At 56.8% G+C, this 24,345-nt stretch overlaps 12 protein-coding genes across 12 annotated transcripts; 3 read left to right on the top strand and 9 right to left on the bottom strand.

The window, feature by feature from the left end:
* Positions 1 to 199: 199 nt before the first annotated feature.
* On the bottom strand, positions 200 to 508 carry J7T54_008050 (uncharacterized protein; the record flags this gene model as incomplete). The annotated part of the gene is made up of 1 exon (XM_051502641.1): positions 200 to 508. The coding sequence occupies one exon, from the start codon at positions 506 to 508 to the stop codon at positions 200 to 202; it is 309 nt and encodes a 102-aa protein (XP_051365812.1).
* Positions 509 to 1,332: 824 nt separating this feature from the next.
* J7T54_008049 (chaperone protein-like protein) lies at positions 1,333 to 2,069 on the bottom strand (the record flags this gene model as incomplete). The annotated part of the gene is made up of 2 exons (XM_051502640.1): positions 1,333 to 1,941; positions 1,992 to 2,069. 2 exons carry the CDS (start codon positions 2,067 to 2,069, stop codon positions 1,333 to 1,335), a joined length of 687 nt encoding a protein of 228 aa, XP_051365811.1.
* A 645-nt stretch (positions 2,070 to 2,714) lies between these two features.
* On the bottom strand, positions 2,715 to 3,806 carry J7T54_008048 (NADP-dependent alcohol dehydrogenase-like protein; the record flags this gene model as incomplete). Its single annotated transcript, XM_051502639.1, has 1 exon — positions 2,715 to 3,806. One exon carries the CDS (start codon positions 3,804 to 3,806, stop codon positions 2,715 to 2,717), a length of 1,092 nt encoding a protein of 363 aa, XP_051365810.1.
* Positions 3,807 to 4,847: 1,041 nt separating this feature from the next.
* On the bottom strand, positions 4,848 to 6,580 carry J7T54_008047 (General alpha-glucoside permease-like protein; the record flags this gene model as incomplete). The annotated part of the gene is made up of 2 exons (XM_051502638.1): positions 4,848 to 6,300; positions 6,375 to 6,580. 2 exons carry the CDS (start codon positions 6,578 to 6,580, stop codon positions 4,848 to 4,850), a joined length of 1,659 nt encoding a protein of 552 aa, XP_051365809.1.
* A 1,233-nt stretch (positions 6,581 to 7,813) lies between these two features.
* Positions 7,814 to 9,737, top strand: J7T54_008046 (putative transcriptional regulatory protein -like protein; the record flags this gene model as incomplete). The annotated part of the gene is made up of 3 exons (XM_051502636.1): positions 7,814 to 7,845; positions 8,087 to 8,724; positions 8,806 to 9,737. 3 exons carry the CDS (start codon positions 7,814 to 7,816, stop codon positions 9,735 to 9,737), a joined length of 1,602 nt encoding a protein of 533 aa, XP_051365808.1.
* Positions 9,738 to 9,808: 71 nt separating this feature from the next.
* On the bottom strand, positions 9,809 to 10,486 carry J7T54_008045 (uncharacterized protein; the record flags this gene model as incomplete). Its single annotated transcript, XM_051502635.1, has 4 exons — positions 9,809 to 9,884; positions 9,946 to 9,962; positions 10,067 to 10,173; positions 10,387 to 10,486. 4 exons carry the CDS (start codon positions 10,484 to 10,486, stop codon positions 9,809 to 9,811), a joined length of 300 nt encoding a protein of 99 aa, XP_051365807.1.
* A 414-nt stretch (positions 10,487 to 10,900) lies between these two features.
* J7T54_008044 (fusarubin cluster-esterase) lies at positions 10,901 to 11,389 on the top strand (the record flags this gene model as incomplete). The annotated part of the gene is made up of 2 exons (XM_051502634.1): positions 10,901 to 10,975; positions 11,192 to 11,389. The coding sequence occupies 2 exons, from the start codon at positions 10,901 to 10,903 to the stop codon at positions 11,387 to 11,389; spliced, it is 273 nt and encodes a 90-aa protein (XP_051365806.1).
* A 338-nt stretch (positions 11,390 to 11,727) lies between these two features.
* Positions 11,728 to 13,600, bottom strand: J7T54_008043 (Clock-controlled protein-like protein; the record flags this gene model as incomplete). The annotated part of the gene is made up of 2 exons (XM_051502633.1): positions 11,728 to 13,040; positions 13,093 to 13,600. 2 exons carry the CDS (start codon positions 13,598 to 13,600, stop codon positions 11,728 to 11,730), a joined length of 1,821 nt encoding a protein of 606 aa, XP_051365805.1.
* Positions 13,601 to 15,748: 2,148 nt separating this feature from the next.
* Positions 15,749 to 17,248, top strand: J7T54_008042 (adaptor complexes medium subunit family protein; the record flags this gene model as incomplete). The annotated part of the gene is made up of 4 exons (XM_051502632.1): positions 15,749 to 15,787; positions 15,846 to 15,974; positions 16,030 to 17,121; positions 17,168 to 17,248. The coding sequence occupies 4 exons, from the start codon at positions 15,749 to 15,751 to the stop codon at positions 17,246 to 17,248; spliced, it is 1,341 nt and encodes a 446-aa protein (XP_051365804.1).
* Positions 17,249 to 17,532: 284 nt separating this feature from the next.
* Positions 17,533 to 18,172, bottom strand: J7T54_008041 (uncharacterized protein; the record flags this gene model as incomplete). The annotated part of the gene is made up of 2 exons (XM_051502631.1): positions 17,533 to 17,669; positions 17,740 to 18,172. The coding sequence occupies 2 exons, from the start codon at positions 18,170 to 18,172 to the stop codon at positions 17,533 to 17,535; spliced, it is 570 nt and encodes a 189-aa protein (XP_051365803.1).
* Positions 18,173 to 20,311: 2,139 nt separating this feature from the next.
* J7T54_008040 (ribosomal n-lysine methyltransferase 4) lies at positions 20,312 to 21,828 on the bottom strand (the record flags this gene model as incomplete). The annotated part of the gene is made up of 3 exons (XM_051502630.1): positions 20,312 to 20,980; positions 21,035 to 21,645; positions 21,699 to 21,828. The coding sequence occupies 3 exons, from the start codon at positions 21,826 to 21,828 to the stop codon at positions 20,312 to 20,314; spliced, it is 1,410 nt and encodes a 469-aa protein (XP_051365802.1).
* A 299-nt stretch (positions 21,829 to 22,127) lies between these two features.
* J7T54_008039 (UV-damage endonuclease-like protein) lies at positions 22,128 to 24,162 on the bottom strand (the record flags this gene model as incomplete). Its single annotated transcript, XM_051502629.1, has 2 exons — positions 22,128 to 23,470; positions 23,595 to 24,162. The coding sequence occupies 2 exons, from the start codon at positions 24,160 to 24,162 to the stop codon at positions 22,128 to 22,130; spliced, it is 1,911 nt and encodes a 636-aa protein (XP_051365801.1).
* Positions 24,163 to 24,345: the final 183 nt, after the last annotated feature.

The raw sequence follows: 24,345 nt of genomic DNA, 5'->3' as shown, positions 1-24,345 counted from the left end.
GGCCGAGGTATATTCGAACCAGGCAGTTTTGGTTCGCCGCCATGGCCAAGAACTCCTGCTTCCTCGCTCGGATGGGAGAAGGGCAGAGGCTGTCCACAATAGCGTGGCGGAAGGGCACGGGAACGGCGAAGACTCTCGCAGAGACCAGAGCGAAGCCATGGGTGCTCAGACGATCATGGTATTGTAAATCATGTTGGCTTCAGAAGCTCTGCATGTCGGCGCTAACGCATGTGGCGACGCGCAGGATGTTGATGTCTTTGGCGAGAGCAGGATCGCAGCCTTGGAAATTGTCGAGAACACGTCGATGTATTGCACAATCGTTCACCAGCTGATCAAACTTTTCTTCCTCGTTGGGGATTTTCGCGACGGCAGCGAAACCAGAGGGGACAGAGCCAGGGAGCGCGAAGACGGTGCCGCACTGGCCTGTTCCAATTTCAACCAAGGGTATCCACGAAACGTACCCGCGGCCAGAGTTGTCATCTACGTCAAAACCTGACGGGCGATCCATGATGGGCTATGGTGGCGGGAAGGCGTGAGTCAGTTGGTGAGGTAGTGAGACGATGAGGCGTGGATGAGGCGATGGTATGTAAGGGGTTGGGAGAGAATGCACTGATGGTATCGAAGAAAGGACAGCCCATCAAGGCCAATTTTGACAGATCACCTAGACACAATACACTTTGAGCTATTATAGACTGATTGTTTCTCTAGTTCTAGATGAATATGAACCTCCTGCGGACGCAAGGTGCCGCTCGCAAAACACATTCTTTCATAGTTCGCAATATCTTTGTCGCAATAGATGCCATCATCTCCTTGGTACATCTTGTATCTTTTCTGCCATGTTGCAACTTCTGGCCCCGGCATTATGCTTCGGCAGAAGGTGAGGCTGTTCACTAGTGTCTGATATGCTTTGGTCCATTCGCGTTCAGACGAGGCGAACTTACATAGCTTCGTGCGTCGATCGACAAAGTTGGTTTCGGTAGCACTGGCATATTTGGCTACGTTGGAGTCTCATGCTTTGTATTGTCTATCCATCGACATGCGTACCGATCCAAATTACCCTACCGCAAGTCCTCGTTGACTGATGCTTACATCCCCATATTGCAGCTTTGGCACGGCATGTGTGTCCGGGGCTGGACGGCGGGTACTGCAAGACAACAGTCATGAGACTGACCGACAGCGTGGCGAAGAATTTGACAATGCATCCTTCAAAAGCATTTATTTTGCACTGCAGTCGGCTCCGCTTCGTGGTATAGCACGCTCATCACTCAGCATTGAGTATCACGAACGTCAATGTCATCATCAATTCATTATTACTCGCTAGCTTGAAACGATTTAGATACCGAGAGCCTTGACGATGGCCTCACCAACGCCCTTGGCCGAGGCAGGGTTCTGCCCGGTAATGAGCTTGCCATCAGTGACAACCTTCTCGCCCCAAGGCTGGTCGGCGAGGACAAAGTTAGCGCCATTCTTCTTGAGCTCGGTCTCGAGCAGGAAGGGCATAGCGTCGGTCAGACCGGCCTGCTGCTCCTCGGTGTTGGTGAAGCCGGTGACGGTCTTGCCCTGGACAAACGCGGTGCCGTCGGTGTTTTTGACGTTGGCCAGGACAATGGGGCCGTGGCAAACGGCGGACACGGGTTTCCCGGCGGCCCAGAACTCCTGGATCAACTTGATCGAGTCCTCCGAGGTGGCGAGATCGAACATGGGGCCGTGGCCGCCGGGATAGAAGAGGGCGTCAAACTCGTTGGCGCGGCCGAGGAACTCCTTGAGAGGGGTAGTGTTCTCCCAGACGGAGGACTTGTTGTTGAGGAAGTCCACTGACTCCTTGTCTTCCTTGAAGGCCTCGACAGAAGCCTGGTCAAGAGGTGCCTTGCCACCTTTCGGCGAGGCCATGACAATCTCGGCCTTGGGGGCTAGGACGTTGTAAGGGTGGGCGAGTTCGGGCTGTGGTCGGGTCAGTAGGAGTGGCAGACGGCTGTGAGAGGATGGCGTACGAGGTACCAGCCAGTGGGCTTGCCGGTTGTGGTCATCTTGTCCGCAGACGTGAGGACGATGAGAATCTTTGGGGCCATTGTGATGGATCTCTGTGTGTTGTCTTGGTGGATTGGGTAGAATCGGTGGTTAGAGGTGGTGATGATGCTGTAAGATGAGGGTGAAAACAGACTGCCAATTGTCCGGATGGAGAGGAGCCAAAGCTTTATAAGAGCTACCCGAGAGCTACCCACGTCGAATCGTACCCGTCATAATATTTTCATTCTTCACCCCTCTCGATTCCCGAGCTTTCGCTGTCGTTCTCCCTGCGGCTGGAGTGATTGGGCATTGACGTCAGACGGCCGGAGCAGGGGTCTCCCCCCACTCTTGTAGGCCTCGCTCACCCCAAAGGGAAAATACCCGCTAAGGCGACCAATGACACGGGCGGTCTGCGATCCGTGCCCCCGGAGCATCGGGGCGGAGAGCGGGGCCGCGCTCCGGAGTCGCGGAGCATGACAGGGAAGGAAGGAGCTTCGGGGAGGGCGCGCAGGGAAGGAGAGATCGTTACGTATCGAAGACGGTTTAATTTTCTTCAGCTAAGACTATTTCTGGAGTCTAACATTACCTCTGCATGCGATTGTTTGAGAGGAGCTGATACGTGCCATGTTGGAGCCGCTTCTGAAAGGTGGTATCAACAGAATCATGCATTACTACTATTATACGTAAGAAATCAAAGACCCTCAAGTCTAATCTTTCCTCTCGTCCTTGAAGGCCTTTTCAAAGTCGACGAGCGTAAACCTGTAGCGCACCTTGTTCTCGCGCACACGCTCTATTGCCTCCTTGCAGCCAGCCTCGCCAACGCTCAGCGTCTCGACCCAGGGACCAAGGCCCTTCTCAGCGCACAGGGCCAGCATGGCGTCCATCTCCTGATGGTTACCAATATGCGAACCTGTCAGCTTGGGGGCGTTGCCCGCAAACGTCCCGGCAGTGAGTTGAGGCAGCGCATTGTCCGGCAGGCCGACCATGTGGAAGTCACCCATGGGTTTGAGCAGGGTGAGGAGCGTGGCCAGGTCGTACCTGTGCGTCATGTCGGAGCAGCAGAGGACAAAGTCGAACTTGTTGGTCCACTGGTCGGCCCAGCCGTCCTTGGTGGTGACGATGCCGTCCTTGGCGCCCATCTTCTTCACGTCCGCCACCTTGTCCTCGGACGTGGTGAGGGCGTACGTCTCGGCGCCGAGCGCGTTGGCGAACTGAATGCCCAGATGGCCCAGGCCGCCGATGCCGAGGACACCGACGCGCTTGCCAGGTCCCACGCCGGCGCGGACGAGCGGGGAGTAGGTGGTGATTCCGGCGCAGAGTAGCGGGGCGGCCACCTTTGACTCAAGCTTATCGGGGATGCGGAAGGTGAAGTACTCGTGGGCGCGGATATGGCTGGCGAAGCCGCCGTGCGCCCAGCTGCCATCTGCGTACTGCGCGTTGTACGTGTCCACCATCTTGGGGCAGTAGTTCTCGTTCTTGGACTTGCACATGTCGCACTCGAGGCACGACTGAACCTGGGCGCCAACGCCGACGCGGTCGCCCACCGAGATGCCCTTTACATGGTCACCCACGCGGACGGCGCGACCCACGACCTCGTGGCCGACGCAGAGGGGACCCTTGAAGTCGCCCCAGCCGCCGGTGACGGAGTGGACATCGGAGCCGCACACGCCGCAGGCGTCGATCTGCACGTCAATGTCGTGGGACTCAAAGGGCTTGGGCTTGAGCTCGGTCTTCTTGAACTGGTTCCAGGTCTTGGGGCCGTCGACGGCAAAGCCGTGGAAAGTATCGGGGTAGCCCATCTTGGATAGCGTGAGAGTGCTGGACCTGTAATGTGATGCAATTCGACCGGTAATGGAGGGTTCAACAAGGTATGGTGATGATGATTGTACAGTCTATCAAGGTGTTTCTACTTTCGAGGCAGAACGGCCCAAGACGGGTATAAATACGGCACGGCACGGAGCTTTGCAGTGACGTCTTGCTTGTTCATCGTCCAGGTTTCTTCTCCGAAGTAATTAGTACGTAGGCTCCCAATGATGAAATGGACTCGAAAAAAGGCGTTTTCGAGTGAGGTGTCACTGACGTATCCAGGCCTCGGAGCAAAATGTCCACGAGCCCAGGGTCCGAGACAGCAAAAGGACGGGCCAGCGTGCTCGCCACGACAGTTACCATAGCGTATTCCGCAGGACAAATGGACCTGATGGGATGGAGCCGGCCGCTCGCTTCGTACGATCCGCATCATCGACGTGGGAGGGCGGAAAGACGCTCCCGAGCAGGCCGCGGCCGCGGTGGGTCGCGCTGCTCGAACGATCGATTCGTGACCATCGGGGTCGGGGACCGCCTCAACGTCATACACTCGAGAAGGCTTTTTTTTTTGCAAGTCAAATCTGTCGAGGGACATGAATCAGTCGGGATTTTAGTCTTTCTTCCACAACGCGGACAGGATTCTCCTCAAACCTGTCATGGGCTCGGACATCTTGAGGCGTCTAGCCAGAATTAGCCGCCCGCGGCTTATACCGAGATGGCACTGCCGATATCCGTGAAAGGAAGTGACGCAAATGCAATTGGCAAACCACGGCTCAGATGATTCAAACTTGGATGTCTTGAGCGCTACCAAGTACTCGTAGATCTAGGCCAAGTTTGAGCTCCCGAAGGCCGTCGGCCCTTCCTTTGCGTTTACCCTGCAGCCCAGTGCTTACTGCTTACCCTGCATATGGACACCTCGGTACAGACAGTCACACAAAAGGCGTAAAAGGGGCAAAGGACGAGGAGCAAGGAGAAAAAATCACATCTGAGAAACAAATTATACACTTGGACTAATTCATAGCCCTCCCCCACAAAAATTAGACCTGCTCGGCATGGTGGGCACCTGCGCCGTCCGTCTTCTCACCAGCCATGTTCAGCTCGACGGCAAACTGGCTGGCTGCCTCTGGTCCAAACTTCCTGGCGCTGACACGGTGCTCAAAGAGCAGGTCGAGCTCGGCGTAGGTCAGGCCCTTGGGCTCGGGGAGGCGGAAGAACACCCAGATGCCGCAGAGGAGGGTGATGCCGGCCCAGAAGAAGGCGGTCTTGGCGCCCCAGTTCCAGGCGTTGCGGCCGATCATCTGGGGCATGAGGAAGCCGGTGGCGAGGCCGGCAATGTTGTAGGCGGCGCGGGCGAGGGCGACGGTCTTTGTGCGGAGCCGGGTCGAGGGCATCTCGGCGACGAGGGAGTAGCAGGCCGGGCCAAGGCTGAGCTGGAAGAAGAAGAGCATGACAATGAGGAGGGAGCCAATGGCCCAGGAGCGGGCCTCGTTCTCGACGGGGATGCCGATGCAGCCGACGACAACGAGTATGACAAACATGACGACGAGGCCGTAGAGGTACATGGTGCGGCGGCCGACGTGGGTCATGATGTACCAGGCGCAGATGCAGCCGAAGAGCTGGAGGCCGTCCTTGCCGACGTTGAGGGAGTAGGCGTCTTGGGAGTCGAGACCGGCCTGGACGAGGAACTGGGTGGCGTAGGACATGAAGGGGACGCCGCAGAGGGCCTGGACGACCCAGGTGATGGAGGAGATTTCGGTGCGGCGCAGGTCGGAGCCGCGGAAGCAGTCCCAGTAGTGGGTGCCGGTACTGATCTCAATCTCGAGCTGGTTGGTGGCCTGCATCATCTCCATGTGGGCGTCGACGTCAAAGGGGATGCCGGCGTCGAGGTTGACAATCTGGAGGACGGCGGCGCGGGCCTCGTCGAGCCGGCCTTTGCGGACGAGCCACCAGGGCGATTCGGGGGCCAGGAGGGTGACGCCGATGATGGGCAGGGGCCAAATCCACTGAAGGGCAAAGGGGATGCGGTAGCCCCATTGGCCCTCGATGCTCATGAGGCCGCGCAGTATGCCGCTCGAAAGGAGGATGCCAATGACCCAGCACATGTTGATCCACGAGGTCATGTAGGTGCGCAGGTGGACGGGGCAGATGTCGGCGGCGTAGGTGACGGCAAGGGTCTGGAAGACGCCCCAGGGGATACCCTGGATGATGCCGGCGGCGACGAACATGGGGAGGCCCGTGGAGAAGAAGGGGATGAAGACGGCGCCAATGAGGAAGACCATGAAGAAGATCATGGACTTTTTGAAGCCGATCCACTCGGTGACGATGCCGTTGATGATGAGACCGATGATGGAGCCAGCCTGCGTCGAGTTGGTAATGGCCGTCTGCCAGGTGGCGCTGACGAGCATGCCGCCGTCGGGGTCGACCTGGTTGCCGTAGTGGTTCTTGAAGGCCGGGTAGGCATAGAAGTTGGACATGAGGTTGGTGTCGTAGCTGGGGGGGTCAGGTCACTTCTGGTCACTTCTGGCGGGCTTTTGGGGAAAGGGGAGACAAGAACATGTACATACCCCTCCATGATGATGCAGAGCGACAGGAAGAAGGAGAAGAGGATGGCCTTGGGCCAGAGGCGCAGCGTGTCCCTGAGGCTCATGCCACGCTCGTTGACAATGGCCTGCTGGGCAGCGAGGCCGTCGTTGGCGAGAGAGGCCATGTTGTTGTTGTTGTTGTCGACTGGGGCGGCAGCACTGCTCTGGAGCTCCTTTTCGGCAGCCATGACGGCGGTTGGCTGGGTGAGAGTAGAGAGTAAAAGGAGCAGGAGGACAAGTGGAAGACTTGTTGATCTGAAGGGGGCAGTTAGGCCTTTGGAACCGACGAGGCAGGCGAGGGCCTTTATACTTGAGATGTGGATGTCGGTTTCGAGGTCGGGTCCCCAGATTCCACGACAGATCGAGGCAGGTTAGGATTAGGAAGCCAAGACTGAGAGAGAGAGCAACCCCATGCCAGGACCCATGCCATGTGGAATTGAACGTACAACAAGTCGTCCGTGGAGGCGGGTCTGGCCGGTCAGGTGGTGGTGAGGGAGAAGAAATCGTGTAGGTTTTCCGTCGCTAACCTCATCCGCGTTAGTTGGGGGCACTCCGACTCGGCCAGTGCACTTACAGGCTGCGGCACCCCCTGTCGTGCGCCGAAGTGGTGTGCCCGGCAGCCTGCAAGCGTGCTGTAGAAGGGCTCAGGGCAGGAAAGAAGCCCCCCATGGGGGGGGGGCATGGACATGGAGACACTGGGGTCGGGGATGGCAGCATCGTGCGTTGGGCCCTAGGCGGATTCCAGTGCATTGAGATTGTGTGGCCAATCAAAATGCTCCGTGGGCTTCTCCAACTTGGCCAGGGCAGGGCTCAGCCGCGGCCCAGTGTCCTCCAGGGCCCTGTCATCACGAACGTCTCCCTGTCCAGTGTCCAGTCCTCACCTCCATGTCACCCAGTTGCCCTGCTCTACTCTTCTTAGTCTAAAAGCCACGACCTCGAAGCCTCCGTCTTCCTCCAGACTCTAATACCTATCTGCCCCATTGAGGCCCATCTCCATCTCGTAATCCCCGCTCGCTGAACTTTTGAGGCCACGGCAGAGCTTTCCGACGCTTTTCCACGCGCTAGGCCCGACTCGGCCACGACAGCCGGGTCCTTCCTCGACTTCTCCTCCGTCTCCTCTTCACGAGCCGAAGCGTCAGATTGTCTCATACCCAGTGATCCAGCGGCCAGCAGACGGCCACATTCGTCCTGCAGGGCCTCTCCGTATCACGAGCATAACTAGCGATTCATTCACTAGTGGCAGCGTTGACTGTCCCGACTCGCACGACCCCCGCGGATCTGCGCGAGCACCATCACCACCACATGGCAGCCGTTCGTAGAGTCATCCACCTCACCTCACCAGTCACTTCGCTCCCAACGTCTCGGATCTACGTCCACATGCAGCCGGCTAGCTGCTGCTACTGCTGCTTCTGTTGTTCGGCATGAGGCGACCGAAAGCCTGTGCCACCTGTCGGTACGTCTCTTGCTTGCATCCCCTTCCTTCATTCACCACCATCATTGGACAAGGGTCTAGTGACAGTCGGCTGTTGGCTCGCTCATCAGGAAAACTCCGCGTTTGTTTTCCTCTTTTCCTCCTCCTCTTCATTATGCCCAGCCTCACCCCTACTGTCCTCCCCAGCCCCCAGTCCCCAGTCCCCAGTCCCGATCCAGACCGATCCATTCTCTTGGTCCGCTGGACTGACCCAGTCTCACAGAGCCCGACGTCGCAAGTGTGTCATCGAGCCCGGCCAAGAACGCTGCGAACACTGCATCACACACAACACGGAATGTGTCCAGGAGCTGCCTCGGGGCGGCTGGTATGAACAGCGCGCCCTCCAGCAGAGCCAGCAGCCATCCCAGAGTCCAACAAATGGTCACCCGTCCTCGGGCGCACCGTCGCCCTCTTCTATCCAGCTCGGGACGCCGCTCCCTGGGATCGAGCTCATCCTCGAGATCGTCCACTTGTACTTTGACTACATCCACGATCAGTTCCACTGTCTCTTCCACCGTCCCACCTTTATCCAAGATGTCACCCAAGGCCACGTCCCGGAAGGGCTGCTCTTTGGCATCCTCGGGCTCGCAGCCCGTTTCTGCACAAACCCGGCCCTTGGGGGCACGGAGCCTCGGGACAGAGGCCGCAAGTTCATGCTCGAGGCCGAGAAGCGACTCAATATCCGGCACATTCACCTCGACACGGTGCGCCTCGCCATCCTCGTGGGCGCGGGCGCGACGGGCGATGGCGACACAGAGGCTGAAAACATATTCTACACCGTTGCCTGTCGCATGGCGCGGATGCTGGGCATGCCGCACCGCCCAGCTGCGAGCACCCTAGACAGAGAGATAGAAATACGAGGTGAGTAGTAGGCCTGACTGGTCCCTGCCAGAACAGACCGTTCTCTTCGAGTGCTGAAACCTCAGCTAACCTTGCCCACAGTCTGGTGGTCGCTCTGCATGAGCGACGTCTGGTCGTCCACGGCCGTCAAGCTGCCACGGTTGCAGCCCGTGGACGGCGACGGTGCCCCCTTGCCCTCGGACGACCTCCCCTTCCTCCACCTCCAGCGAGCCGTGACCACGCCCGCGCCTCTCCTCGAGCGCCGCTCCCCGCTCATCAGCCAGATGATCCTCCTCAACCGTATCCTCCTCGCCGTCAACGACTTCAACCAGGCCTGCGTCTCCTCGCCCCCCTCCCCCGTCGAGCTTGAGAACGGCGTCCAGCTGCTCGTCCACCAGATGGAGTCCTGGCTCTCCAACCTGCCTCGGGACCTCCGCGACAACGCCGACAATTTTCGCTGGTTCAACCTCCAAGGCCTCGGACGACCCTACGCCGCCGTCTACCTCGGCTACTACCACTTTGGCCAGCTGCTCTACTACCAGTTCCTCCACGTCGGCAACGGCGTCCCCGCCGGCTCCCCCGCCCGTGTTTACTCGGACCGCTGTAAATACCACTCGGCCCAGCTCTGCGACATGATCTACCGCGCCGTCTTCACCCCCGGCAGCGACGTCCGCTACCACATGGTCGCCCACGTCCTCGTCATCGCCTCCACGGTCCAGATACACACCCTGCTCTTCTCCGACGACGAGACCCAGATCGCCGACGCCCGCCGCCGCCTCGAGAAGAACTTTGAGATTTTACTCTTGCTCCGCCCCTACTGGCCCGCCCTCGACCGCATCATGGGCCGCCTCCGCGCCTTTCACGCCACATGCCAGAACAACATGTCCTCCAGCTTCGTCCTCGATCGCTGGATGCTGCAGTTTCTCGTCAACTTTGGCGGCAACATGGACGAGAAGCCCGACGGGGCCGCCACCTCCCCCGAGCTCGAGGCCTTTTACAGTCTCGACTCGCTCATGTCTTCGTCGTATGATTGAGGGGTGGCGGTCCGTAGGCGCACAGCAGTCTCGCTTCGTTCTCAGACGCCAGGCTCTTGCTGCTTACAATATCAGGCACCCATATTGAGGGTCGCGTCACTGAGGATGAAGCCGAAAATGGCAAACCCCTTGGCGATGATGATGTGCCTGCAGTGAGATCTTGTCAGCCAAAAGCTCATAATGTATCGGAGACAATTTGACCGCACACCACATCCTCTCGTTGAACTAGGCTGATGACCAGGAGCACGCGATACAGACAACACCGGCAATCAGGCAGGGCGAGCACTTCATCGCAAAGTGATCGTCTGTTTGAAGCCCAGCGCTCTCACCGCCGTCGGGAAGCAGTTTGTGAACCCGTTGGCCCCAAGATGGTAGTGCTGCATGAACACACAGAGCCACTCCTTGGGATCCTTGGCGGCGTTGAGGACACCACCCCCTGACATATCCTGACCCCCGTGGCCCATTGTGTCACGCTGCGTGCGCTCGTGGGCGAGGGCGCGCTTCTCGGGCGTCAATTAACTGGTCGTCAGGGGCCCGCCAGGGGCAAGGGCCAGCCATCTGTGGCAGTAGCAGGAACCACTGGTCAAAATGTGCGCCATAGACCAGATATTTGAGCCAGTAAATGGGCCACAAGGCGGACATAATGTACCAGTCGGGCTTGCGCGGCGATGGTCCGTCTTCTCGTGGGCACCGGAGTAGTCGAGCTTTGGGGTCGCCACCTTGAGTGTCTCCTCGACAATGACGGACATCTCCGTCTACAATTTTTATGATGGTCACGGGTCCCGTTGGTACCATGGCGAATATCTCTTGCTGCTCGCTGCAATGGTGTCGGGGGAGGAGAGGGATGAGGGATGAAGGGAGGGATGGGCACAGCGTGATGGCAAGCTAGGGCAGAGGTGGAGTTTTGCTTGTATTTATACATGTTCCCTCTTACGAGGACTTCATTGTTGTGCGCCAATACGGTCATGTCTTCTTTATGAAGGGCAAGCGCCCTGACGCATTGGTACTTCCCCGCCTGGGAGGCCCTCGTGGCAGCCACGGCCGACGCCTGCCTGACCAGCCAATGTGACGAGAGGGCTTAAGTCCCAGCTGTACGCACATAGCTTTATGCAGCGGATCAGTATGCCAGTGAAGGCGTGGGCGGCGAGATCTTTCGCGACAAGATGTATGTTGAGAAGCTCGTCCCGGCTGTTGATGGCATCGCTATGGAACGGACGCCCAGTGCACTTATCCATGGCGTAAGTCTTCACTATTCCAATATCCAAAAGACAAAGGGGATAAGACATTTAAATCAGACCTGACATCTAAGATATGTAAAACTTTCCAAACAAGCCAGACGATGGTCGCAGTTGGGCATCCCAGTTCCTCAGCCAGAGGTATCAAGACTACATGTACATAATCGATCAGACCTTCGAGGCCGTTCAGCATGGATGCCGGGTCATAACGCCACGCAGCCCTCCACGTATGTAGCCGAGATTATTGAGCAGCGCTTCACGGCCACCATTAACGCCACTCTCTGTGCCCAGGCCCAGAATCGCACACAGTGGCCTGGCGGTGAGAAGAGCAGCGACCCAGTCTTCGACGCCTTCTATGGCTCCAACGTACAGTTCATGGAGAAGAACACCGCCCAGATCCAGGCTGTCATTGAATAATGGGGGCGAGCAAGGTGATAGCTCGTTGGTCAAGATGGCTCGGGCTCGCAGGAGCGAGCACTCACCGTAAACAGCATACAGACCCCTCAGATGGTAGAAGCATAGCAATTCATTCTCTGTTCGGCTTATAATCGCTTGCAAGACTACTCTGATCCGCTCCTGTTCACTCTTAAACAGGAGACAGCCGGACAATCAACAAGGCAGCAGCTCAATTCGCCAAAACGCCAATCCATCTCTTTGCATCCCGTCCATAACTAAAAGTAACCAAGAAAGAAAAATCCAAGCCAGCCTGGGCAGACACGTGGTATCAATCGCTCCAGCCACCGCAACCTAACCCATTACTGGCTCATCTCGACGTCGTCCCTGTCCTTCTCAACCTGGGGAAGAATGGCACCCGAAGGCTCTCCGCTATTGCTGTTACGCTTTTTCCTTCCCATACGTTCGCACCATTCTTCGGCGCTGACGATGGTCCCATCCACGATGCCACTGACCTGAGACACCATGTCGAGTCCCTCCTTGGCAAGAACCAAGACCTTGTGGGCGCCTTCGCGGACAGCAGAATCACTGTCCTGGGCTTCAGACTGGTTCTCGGACATGGTGGCGTAGCGGAAGCGCTGAGGCAGACTCGTCAGGTGGCTGCGGACCAGTACTCGCGCATTCTCGGGCAGGGCGCCTCCGGCGTAACGCGAAACCATATTGATCGCATCGTGCAAAGTCTTGAGCACGTCTCCCTTGAGCGTGTTGATTCGGTAGGCCAATTCGGCTCGAGAGGGTTGCTGCTCCCCTTGCTCTCCGGACGGCTCTACGGTCACAGACTCTTCTTGCTTCTCCACGTCCTGAAGGGGGGGTTCCTCTTCGTCGTGCGGCTTGTCGTACTGCTCAAGTGTCGTTTTGAGCGAGCCAATGACGCCACCCATGTGCCCATTGGCCCACCGTAGCCACTTGAGGCAGTATTTGAGGCTACGCAGGCTCTCGTCGCTCATAGCTACACTGAGCCCGGACGTCGACATGATGAGGCGCGACTGCCAGGCTGTGCTGCCACGGTCTGCGTCGCCGGCACGAGGATCTGTCGTTTCCGTGTAGGCAGGGGCGTGCATCCCGTCGTAGGCTGGCAAAGTATCCGTCGTGCTTGCGAATGAGGGTCGACGATCGCCTCTAGGTGCACCTGTGTACACGTCCTGAATCTTGCCAATCTCTGTGAGAGTGGCGACGTCCTGGTCCTCGAGGCGTCGTTTGGTCAGAGGCTCAGGCTCGGCTGGGTTCACTTTGCGTCGCTTCTTAGAGCTAGACGAAGCCTCGACATCCGAGTTCTGTCTCCTTCCAGAACCCAGAAACCATCGCACGCCACCTTCTACGCCAGTCACACGGCCGACAGAGCCCACCGTGTTGGCGATTGGGCTCAAGTAACCTTCGACATACTCTGCGCTGGATTTGAAACGTGGCGAGAAATTCTTGGCGCCTCCGTACGCAGAGCTCGCATTTTCAATGGTTGTTGCCAACAGCGGATGAGATGTCGTCAGTAGCGAGAAAAGAGGCTCTACCTCCCCTTGCCGCACGTGCGACTGCGATTGCGATCGACCCAGCTGTGTTGCTAGTGACGGTGGGCTCAGTGGAAGGCCTGCATTGCTATCGGATGGGGAAGAGACAAAATCTACGGAATCGTCAGCCAAATGATCGCAGTGGGAGTCAAGGTGTTCACATACCTGCGCGAAGATCTCCAAGGGCTTCAGCCGCAATGCGAACATCAGGATCGTCAATGTTAACGCTAGCCGACCTCGCGTCCGCGCGGTACTCGGAGGATGCTACGCTGGACACGCTGTTGCTTCCATAGTTGTCCGCGTCTGCGAGGGACCTGGGATCGGAACGGTAGATTGGTGCGGGAGGTGCTGGCATTTCTTGTGCGGTTGGTACACTCGGGGTGCTCCATTGGGGTGGATAGTTGGTCATCCCAGTCGTCTCGGTGCGTATCGGGAGGGATTGGACACCCGCGAGTTGGCTTAGAGGCGGGAGCACATGGCGCTGGTTGTCATTCTGTAGTGATATTGGGGGGATGGATCTCGCCTCAATTTGTTGCGCCGTGCTCGAGTTCGGGGTGGTCGCTTGCGAGTAAGCAGGTGGAGGTGGAGCCGGCTGAGGCGAGCGAGGGTGGAGGGCGTGCGACGAGGCGTCCTGAGCGTGCGAATTGGCACCCTGGTCGGCTGAGGGTGCCATGTCGCCTGCGTTGTATGTTTCTCAAGAGCGAGTTGTGGCGACTCGAATATACTGGCAGAGATTTGCAGTGATCATGGGACTGGAGTCTGTGCCTGGGAGTCTCAAGATGGCCCAGTTGGTGGGCTCTGGCTGATTCTTTGCGCGAGCATGTGATTCTGGGCGGCGCAATCGGCGATAAGCCCTTCCTTACACTGCTGGGCCAAGCGATGATTATCACAGGGCACCCAATGACGACCGATTCAAACACGCGAGTCAGGAACTGAATGTGATCATAGCAGGCGGGGAAAAGAAAGGATGCGCCTGGTCCGGGTGAGATATCATTGCCTTTCATCCAGGAAGATGGGGGGGCGCCAATTATGTTGGCAGGACGCCTCTCAAGCTCAGGTTCCGTCACTTCCATCCAATGCTCCAAGCGGGCGTTTAGCGATGCAGTGTACACAGCTGCTGCAGGGTCCGCGCAGCGCTCGTTTGATCTTTTCCGGCCTATCGTCACGTCCAAAATCTTTACTAGATTTTGACGGTCCCAAATGTTGCTGTACGATGAGGCTGATTGGCAACTTTACGAATCGCTAGTGCCGATTGCATGTGACAAGGCCACGCCGAACCCAAGAACTGCCTTCTCACCTCGTTCATGCAACATCACGCCGACAAGCACGCCCTGCAGCTCACAGCTAACCCCGCGTCCTTCTGGCGACGCCGTCGGCCAACTCGTCTCTGGCGAAGCTGGTTGCCGAACAGGTTGGCGATGCATCTTCGTGTCCGTATCCAGTGCGCCACTCTTCGCACGTGTCAGACAAGGATCCGTTGGGGCCCCCACATGATAGCCGGCACAGCAATCACATGTCTGGAGTCTACCTCAGAGAATCTTTGTTAGTGCGTGGTAGGACCTGTCGCGAAGGCGCTAACAGAAATATCTAAATTTTCAGTTCGCATACGACCTTTGACAACGCATACCCTAGAGTTGCTAACACATATTCATTGACCATCTGAGCTTGCAATGCTGATACAATGCATTCGCAGGAATCAACCACCCTTGGCTGTCTACCAATGTTTGAATGTTCTCTATTTCGACGTTCATGCTGGAGAATGTTGGCGAGGCGCATAGTGAGACCGCACGTCCGAGGTTGCTGTTGATATGTGAAGACATCTGCATAGGGATACTGAAGACGACTTGAGTCATCGCCAACTTTGAGACGAACGCCTAACAACACTATGTCCATTCGTTACGAGAATTTGGGCACCTGCATGGCCAGAATCATTAACAGAACCAATACCAACAGCTTTTCCGCGCAGGATAGAGACAGCCGACAAGTCTGCTGTCCAGTGCTGACTGGTATAGCACCTTCATGGGCACATGCGCGGTGCTGCTGTTAGAGGGATCACGCCGTCGAAAATCAACTGGGTGGACGCGACTACACTGGTTGTGCAAAGAACCCTGATAAAACAATCATGGCGCCGTACACTTGACTAGGCAACTTCAAAATGTCTGGTTCCTCTGACGCCGCCCAAGTCACGAGATGGACGCAAGTCCTAATTTGGGCAGCTCTTATGGAACCATAGAAAATTTCCCTCCTTCTCCGCGCCTCGAAATCGCGTGTCTCAACCACGAGCTGCGGATTGGAAGTGGCAGAATGTCACAACCGGTTGCAAGCTGAAAGATGGACCGCACTGTCTAATGGGCGCGTTGGGGGAGGAAAAGGAGTGCGGGAGCGAGTGAGGTCTGCAAATTTTGGTGATATGGTACATGTCACGTGGTGCAACGCTACGCCATTACGGGACTAGAGAAAGACGGCAAGGTCCCGGGGTTGTGCCGACCAACATCCAAGCAAGCCAGTGGAATCTTGGGTGTAATAGCGTGCGTGACCCCCTTGTTGGAGTGCAGCCTGCGGTGAGACTGGTCCAAACATTGACAGCTGGACGCAACCGCGATGTCACGATAATTGTCCAGCAACCTCTCCCACACCCACCCACGACACCGATGAGCTTGACGGCTATGTTGTTCAACTGAGATCCCCCGCACGATACGACCTGATTTGCATGTAGAGTGAAGACCACGAGCGACCTACTCCTGGCCGTTGCGCCAAAACCGCCCATTGTCGCACACGACCTCCTGCCCCGCGACGGTAGCTCAGTCTCCCAAACACTGCAATGGCGTCTGCACTTTTCTTTCTCGACCTGAAGGGCAAGGTATGGTTTCTTCATCGAAGCTTTCAGGACACCCTTCCAGACTGACACGACTTGGTAGACCCTCCTTGCCCGTAATTACAGAGGCGACATCCCCATGTCAGCCGTGGAGAAGTTTCCGGTGCTGCTATCAGATGCGGAAGAAGAGTCCTCTGCTGTGCCTCCTTGCTTCTCGCACGAGGGCATCAATGTGAGTTCTACAAACAAATGCTGGGCGTTGCGCAATGGGCCGCTGAACGTCAAAGTATCTCTACATTCGCCATAACAACCTCTACGTCCTCGCACTCACGAAGCGAAACACCAATGCGGCCGAGATCCTCCTGTTCCTACACAAGGTTGTCGAAGTCTTCACCGAGTACTTTAAAATTCTGGAGGAGGAGTCCATCCGAGACAACTTTGTCATTATATACGAGCTGCTCGATGAGATGATGGACTTTGGCTACCCGCAAACCACCGAATCAAAAATCCTCCAAGAATACATCACACAAGAATCACACAAGCTCGAGATTCAGGCGCGGCCGCCCATTGCAGTCACCAACGCTGTCTCGTGGCGTTCGGAGGGTATCCGATACCGGAAGAACGAAGTCTTCCTGGATGTTGTGGAGTCGCTCAACCTGCTTGTCAGCGCCAATGGCAACGTGCTACGCTCTGAGATTCTGGGGGCCATCAAGATGAAGTGCTACCTCAGCGGTATGCCCGAGCTGCGTCTGGGCCTGAACGACAAGGTCATGTTCGAGACGACGGGACGCTCCACACGCGGGAAGGCCATTGAGATGGAGGACGTCAAATTCCACCAGTGCGTGCGACTTTCGCGCTTCGAAAACGACCGGACAATCTCCTTCATCCCCCCTGACGGCGAATTCGAGCTCATGTCCTACCGCCTCAACACACAGGTCAAGCCCCTGATCTGGGTGGAGTGCGTCGTCGAGTCGCACTCGGGCTCCCGCATCGAGTATATGCTCAAGGCCAAGTCGCAGTTCAAGCGCCGCTCCACCGCCAACAACGTGGAGATTATCGTCCCCGTGCCGGACGACGCCGACTCGCCCCGCTTCCGCACCAACATTGGCTCCGTGCACTACGCGCCCGAACAGAGTGCCATTGTGTGGAAGATCAAGCAATTCGGCGGAAACAAGGAGTTTATGATGCGTGCCGAACTCGGTCTGCCTAGCGTTAGGGGCGATGATGAGACGGGCGGAGGCATGACGGGTGGCTTCGGTGGCAGCATGGGTGGCGCGGGCGGCAAGGCGGGCAAGCGACCTATCCAGATCAAGTTCGAGATCCCCTACTTCACAACCAGTGGTATCCAAGTGCGGTACCTCAAGATCACAGAGCCAAAGGTACGTGCATCACTCGCGGCGGCTGAGCCAGTGCTAACTTGTACAGCTGCAATACCCCTCCTTGCCTTGGGTTCGATACATCACACAGTCAGGCGACATTGCAGTGCGTCTGCCGGACGTGTCCTGAAGCATGAGCCTGTATATACGACCCCAATCTAAATCTTACATGCACGTTCATGTGCAGGCTTCCATCAGGTATCCTCTCAGGTTGAGACGGTACTTGCGCCATGACGCTGAAAGAGAGGGCACCCGCCTGTCCGAGACATGACGATTCTTTGCGATTCAAGGCGTTCAGTGAAATGGGGGAATGTCCCCCGGCAGATCTCGCATTGTACTTAGACGCCGTAACGACCGTGGTATAGACAAAATCCATATACTATCTGTACTTGTATGCCCCTCCACACAGCATGGCTAATCCTCGCGTATAGCCGGACTGTCAAAGAATTCAAAGTTGGACAGCTTCTCCCTCGTCGAGCCCTGTGGATTCCACGGGTCAAGAGACACTGTCACAAGCACCCCTCTCGGGCGTTCTTCAACGGATCGTGTCCCTACCAAGCCAGTCCTGTTAGCTAGCCCCTTTATGAACAGGGAAAATACCAAAGAAAGACCACGACTCACAACCGCCTGGCTTGTCGTTATGCAGCCATTTACCGTATCTCCACCGCGCATTATGCCCTAGGAATACTGTATGCGCTCGTGAGGTGCAGGTCATCTCCACAGGCGCGGTGAAAGTCATCAGGGCGAGCAGAATGGTGAGCTCGCCACCCAGGCCAGCCGATCTCGGCGCGCTGCTCAGGGGGCTGTCATACGTAGTCGGCACAAGCCTACCGAGCCAATTGGCATGCCTTCCGGCGGCAAACGGCCTTGGTACGCCTCCAATGTGTGCCGCCGTCAGGCTACTGGAGAACACAGCCTGGGAGACACCCGTAGGCGTCCTATCGGCGCTCAGTGGGGCGAAGAAGCGCAAGGGCTGCCACTTATGGTCCTCTGTCTGGCCGGAAAGATCACCGTGGTAGTATGTCTCCTGCACGGAGGGATCTGTCTTGACCATGGCGAATGGCATCAGGGGGTTGCAAGAGAACACGGCGCCTTGGCTATACGTGACGGCAACGCGGGGCTGGTGGTCGACCGCGTAGTAGATGCTCCCGACCCTGGAATTTTTATCTCGACGCCAAACGCATTGGTCGGCTGCTGGCGTGACGATGCCGTTATCGTAACGCATCACCCCGCTCGGTCGTTCCTGTTTTGTAAGATAGGCATGGCAAGTATCCGGTGGCCCAGGCTGGGCCCACGAGTCGGTGAATATGTGAGTGGTGACCAGCTCTGTGATAACAAAGAGGAAGGTCAGTCCTCGATCGGCCGAGCTGCTGTTCGTTAGAGAAGCACTAGCCGCTTTGCCAGACTTCTTCCCCCGGCGGGATGATTGCTTCCTGGGTTCTGAGGAACGTGACTGGTCCGAGTCAGCCTTGTGAAATCTTTGGCAATATCAACAGGAGGTTTACACTGGAATCATCCTCTGTAGCAGGGTTTGGGACTGCGGAACTGCGTTTGTCTTGCTTGAAGCTCATGGTGTTCTCGAGAAGGTTATTTTGACTGTCTTATATCCAGACATTGCCCTTCTTCTAGCGCTCATGGACAGCTTTTTATACTCGCGGTGGCTTGTGAGAACACTTTGATGCCCGAACCCGGTCCACGAAGAGGGCATTGGATTAGTTGAGCGTTCCCAAGGACACGACCCTGGCAGACAGCAGTCTCCAGAGCAGCACGGCCAAGTTGTCATGACTTCATGTGACCTTGGCGTCGAGTGACCCCCAATCGTCGATTCTGGTGTGCATCTCGACATCGCTCAGACCAGGTCCCATGGAGAGCGCTCTTTGCACTTGTCTCACCGCCTGTCAAGCCCACCGCATCACTGTCTGGAAATAGGGAGCGAACGACTGGCCGGTGGTGTCAGAGACGCGTCTTACTCGTCCGGATTACCGTCCCGGCTTGGGACGCCAACGGAACGTCCCGGGATGTGACTTCAGAGGATGGTGTGCTTCTCACCAGGCCAGAGGAAGAGGAAGCGATGGGCCATACTCGATCTCCAGACACCATCTTTCTGCACTTGGGAATGATGCGCTGGCGGGAAGGCTATGAGCATTCGGTCCAGGGATGCCTTACTGACCAAGCCACGACCCCCATTGTTGCGATGTAGACGGAAGAAATAGCCCCTGAGCGCGCTACCTGGCCGCACCGTTGCTCAGTCCTCCGCCATTCGAACCCCCACGACTCGCTCAGAATGGTATCCCGCACGCGCGCGCTCGTCTCTGTTGGAATCAAAATCAGCAGTGAGCGACGTCGACCCGAGCGCGCTGACGCTGTGCCCAACAGCCCGTCAGGACACTTGAGTGAGTTGCATCTTGACTGTGCGACTCGTCATGGTGTGTTACACAGGATGCCTTCTAGGACCTGACAGAAGGTCGACGTTGATGATTTGCGGATGAGTTGGCGGGGTTACGTGTAGACAGACACAGAACACTGAGCAATATCCACAAGGCGACCAGGCGACATCTTGTTGGCCAAGGCACAGATGCTGCTCCGTCGGTGAGGAGGAGGATGGACGTTGTAAAGCTGAGCCTCGCTCGCAGCCGACGCCGCTTCCTCTGACCGGTCCAGATCGCCATGGGCTTTTCTGCGTACAATCCATCAATTCACGTGATCAATTGACGCGGAGATCGACGTGGGCGCCGAGCAGTCCTGCTTGGGAGAAGAGACGAGAGACGGAGGATATTGGCGGTGCGGTCGAGTGGGCGTCGTTGGGCAGCATTGCCTGTGTCGGTACTTGGTGTCTTGGACCGGTCAAGGATGATGAACATTGTTGCTTCCAACATCCAAGCAGACGAAGGTCAATGATGTAGCTGGAAAAAAAAACACCCGAGGAACACTGAAGAATAGTATGTTTCTTGCTTTCAAAGTAAATACTCAGAGTCGCAATCCGGAGGGACTCGCGAGTCGAGGCATCATTTCATCTTATACCACAAACAACAAGATAAGCTGGTAGTAGCGAGAGTGTTGCAGACTGGACTCTGGGGTGATACAAGATACCTGTTTCGCACCCACACCTACAACGAGCAATGGACTGGCATATGCCGCAAGGATCTTGTATTGACGCCGTCGACGATTGGCTGGTGTCGACGCACCAGCCGACTCAGTTCGAGGTTCTGGCACGCTTGCTCCCTTCAACAGGCCCTTGATCAGACTGTGCGCCCATGACCACGGACTGCAGCTTTTGCAAGACCGTCTTCTCCCCCATCCGCACGACGACCGCCATCTTCCGTCGATCCATGGCCCCCAGCGAGCCGAGGAGACGCTGGTCCTCTTCCAGCGACGTGGTATACTTCGCCTGAAAGCCGTGCACAATTCGTCGTAGTATGCTGATGGCAGCGTCCTCGCGTGGCCTCTTGCGATCTTGACTGTACTTTTCCACATATTTTAGATACGCCTCCAGCAACGCATTGAGCTCCTCGAGCGAGTCCCGCGAGAGATCCTGTGCCAACAATGTTCCATCGTCTTCCACGGCGCCCGTGTCCCATTCAATGACTGCGCCTTCGTCGGCCAGCTCGCGCTCCTCAAGCTTTGCGCGCACTTTCTCGAGAACCGAATCGTCGACTTGCAGTTCTGCTTTGACGGCTGCCTCGATGACCTCGGGAGAAATCTCGACCACGTCGTGGCGCATGTGAGCCTCGGTCACGTAGCCGTATCTCCTCAGCAATTCCGAGTTCGCCAAAGGACCGTAAAAGTTAAGGATCTCCTCTCCTTCCTTGATAGGCCTTGTGGCTGTTGCAGTCAAGGAGTCGGCAGCGTGGTTGATGACGGCCTGCACAGTCAATTACTTGATGTCTCCCCTCGGAATGATTCGTTGACGACTCACATTGAAAACAGCGTCTGCGTTGAGCATGTCGGCCATGGGTACCATGCCCATCAGGAGCTCATCGTCGCGGTCCACTTGCCAGCCATCCTCATTCTCGTCCTCCTCGTCGCTGTCGTCGTCCTTGTCTAGGTCGAATGCGTAGGACATGATCAAACTCCCCATGCGGTGGGCCAGCGCCACGAGCTGATCATCACTCACAGCTTCTTGTCGCGGGAAGACAGAGGCGTTTTGACGGACAATGGGTATAATCCTTGTCCTAAACATTTCCTCTGCTTCCTCCTTCCCGATCCTTTGGCGTGTCGCGCTCCCCTGAAGCTCGTCGAGCTCCGCGTCAGACCAGAACATGGGCGTGTTGAAGCTCTCTGGGAGCACATCGAAATATGGCTTCCAGGACGATGCGTCGCCCTGGAGATACTCGTACAACATGACGAGGATCAAAGACGTCCATCGATCCTGCTTGACCGCGAAACCATTTTCTGGGTCAGCAGGCGCCTGGTCTGCATCAAAAACTTGGGGCAGCTTTGACCTAAGCGCCGAGGTCTGCTTGCTGAGGATGTGAGTTCGGGGTATTGTGAAGAGAACGCTGTCTTCTTCAATGTCCTTTGTGGCAACTATCCACGGTTAGCAGCAAGGAAAGGTCACGACATTTTCGGGGCAAGCGTACTGATTCCTCGTCCAGCATTCGCGGAGCGCAGGTCGACAAGCTCGATCGCGTCTGAGAATGTGGAGCCAGGAATGGAATTGAACCATTCCAGGAAGGCCTGTGACTGTGAATTGAAGCCTTGCGCAGACATGATGAGGAATTTGACGAGTAGACCGCAGGTGCTTGAACGTGCTGCTATGTATACAGTGCTAAGCAGATGCTGAGCGTTGTGAAAATTTGGCTGGCGTACTTTTCACGTACCCTGTACTTATCTACACGCCGTCTACTACTACCCCTGGAATAAACAATACGGCGCCGATCAGTCCTTATAGCGTTTCCGCGTACGTCCGTTTATCTATTGCGGCAAGGTCCATAAATAGTGTTTCTATCGTTACACACGCCAATGGTCTGTTAAGCCACAATTACTGATAACACAGTAAGTGGTACTGCTCAAACCTCCACCTCCTCCGTCTTCTTCCCCTTCTTGACCTCGCGCTTCCTAGGCTTGAGCCATTCTTCCATGCCCTCAGGCCAATAGACACGATTGTCGGGACCGCCCATCCCAAAGTCCTCGGGGTTCACATTCCTCTCTGGCACCTCGATACCATCGTCCTCGTTCGCGACATCCTGTTGCGTCGCTGCATTGTCATCATTATCCTTCCCATCCTCCTTTTGGCGCTTGCGTGGCTTGGCCTTGCCAGTCTTCTTCTTCATTATGGCCTTTCTGGGTTCGTCGTCGCGCTCAAAAGGCACAATGTCGTTGAACGTGGACCAGCCGGGCAGCTTAAAGGTCCGCATCAATTCAAAGACGGCTTGCTCCTTGTCCTTGGCTTCGATCATGAGGTCCATGTCGTTGGGGCAGGGCGGCAGGGTACGCACGCGCGCCGAGTGTTTGCGTCGCTCGCGCGGGGTGATGGCGGAGGACGTCTGCTCGCTGTAGTGCATCTTCTGCCGGATGTCTTTGCGCGACCACGTCTTGGCGATACGATCGTACAGTCCGATAATGTCGAGGGTGCCCTCGCGCACACTGTCATCGAAGAGGATGTTGTGATGGTGGTAATCTAGTACCATGGGGATGTTGAGCTCCTCGCAAATCGGCAGGAGATCGTGCACCGTCCATGAGACGTCGTCGTTTTCCAGAACCAGTCTGTTCTTGACGTTTTGCGATACCGTTTTGTAGTTCTCGCGGAAGCGGTCGAGCGTGGCCGCCTTATCTCCGTACGTGCCGCCCATGTGCAGGATCATGACCGCGTCCCGGTCCTGCTGCTCTGGCAGCTTGAGCAGGGACAGCATTTCTGCGTGGTACTCCAGGTCTCGTACCGCTGCCGTGATCACTTCCTTCCTCGGACTACCAAGCTGCGTGAATTGGCCCGGGTGTGTCGTCAATCGATGGCCGAGTTGCGCAGCAACCTTGCCAGCTTCCGCGAGGGCTTCCGCCGCAAAGGGTTCCAGCGAGTATCCGTGCTCGGCATGGCTCGCAAAGGGAAACATCTCGCTGCTGAGTCGCATGAATCGGATGCCATACTTCTCGTTCCACCGCAGCATCTTGACAATGTCCCTGGCGTTGGCAAGGCCCATCTCTTGCAGGTACTTTTGGCCCCTCTCAATTTCTGCCGGCTGGTCCTTGTCAGGTCGGTTCTTTGTCGCATGCTCGGGCTCGTCGGGGTTTCGCAACGGGTGGCGATGCTCAACAATTGAGCTCATGCGACAGGTCCTGGAGGAGAAGACCGTGGGGTTCGAAGCTCTCAAATAAGTGTTGAGACATGCCTGGGAGAAGGAGAATACGTAGTTAGCTTCCGTACACGTTCCATTGAACAAAGGGGGTTGTCAGGCCGGGCACTTGACCGCGACGAATCCCAGGAGTGCAACTTCTCACATAGCCTAGGCGACCTGACCACGGAAGTGGTAGAATCTCACTATTGACCGGGGGCGGTCGTCGCGCGCCCCTTTGTATCCCGTCCTCATCTGGCTCGGGGTCCCTTGTATCGCCAGCTATGTCGCCCTTTGCCAGCTCAGCCTTGTGGCCGTCCAAGGGTGCTTGCTCGACAGAGTTGGCGCAGCGATCGTCGCCCTCGTTCACGACTTCTTTACCCGATCGCGGCGGCAAGGGGGAATCAAGAGGCATGGACGCGTCTGCTTTCGTGTCGGTCCCATCATTGCGTACAGGTGGCAGGTCTGACGTCTTGAGAGCCTCGCGCTGGTTTCGGACTGTCGTCTGCAGCTCACTTTCCATGGCTTGCAGGTTGCGCACGGCGCGTGCAATGTCCTTCCTGCTCTCATGGGAGTTCTTGCCCAGTGCTCGCGGTCTTCTCTCCCCGTTCCCGGCTCCATCATTCAAGACGCCGAGCCTTGCCGTCGGGTCGGCTTTCACCGCATCCTCGGCCGCAGAAAGCTTTTCCAGGTTGCGATCACTTCTTCGACGTACTGGCTCGGTAGATGGGGACGGTGTTTGTTGCATCCCGCTCCTCTTACGTTTTGCGGGCATTGTAGTGAACAGTTGGACGCGCGAGTGAAGTGTGTGGCCAAGCGAGTCGGGTCTGTTGTGATAAAGACGTGCGATCTCTGTGCTCCGTAATGCAGTAGGGCGCATACAGGACCCTGGATGATGAATCTTTGTCGTCAACGGGGTATACTAATGAAACAAGCAAAGTAGGAGAAGCAGCAGGCG

The sequence above is a fragment of the Emericellopsis cladophorae genome (genome assembly GCF_022114955.1).
Source record: "Emericellopsis cladophorae strain MUM 19.33 chromosome Unknown NODE_3_length_1261782_cov_116_963312, whole genome shotgun sequence".
Taxonomy (NCBI): Eukaryota; Fungi; Ascomycota; class Sordariomycetes; order Hypocreales; family Bionectriaceae; genus Emericellopsis; species Emericellopsis cladophorae.
The sequence above is the reverse complement of the archived record's forward strand: the minus strand, read 5'-3'. Positions and strand labels throughout refer to the sequence as shown.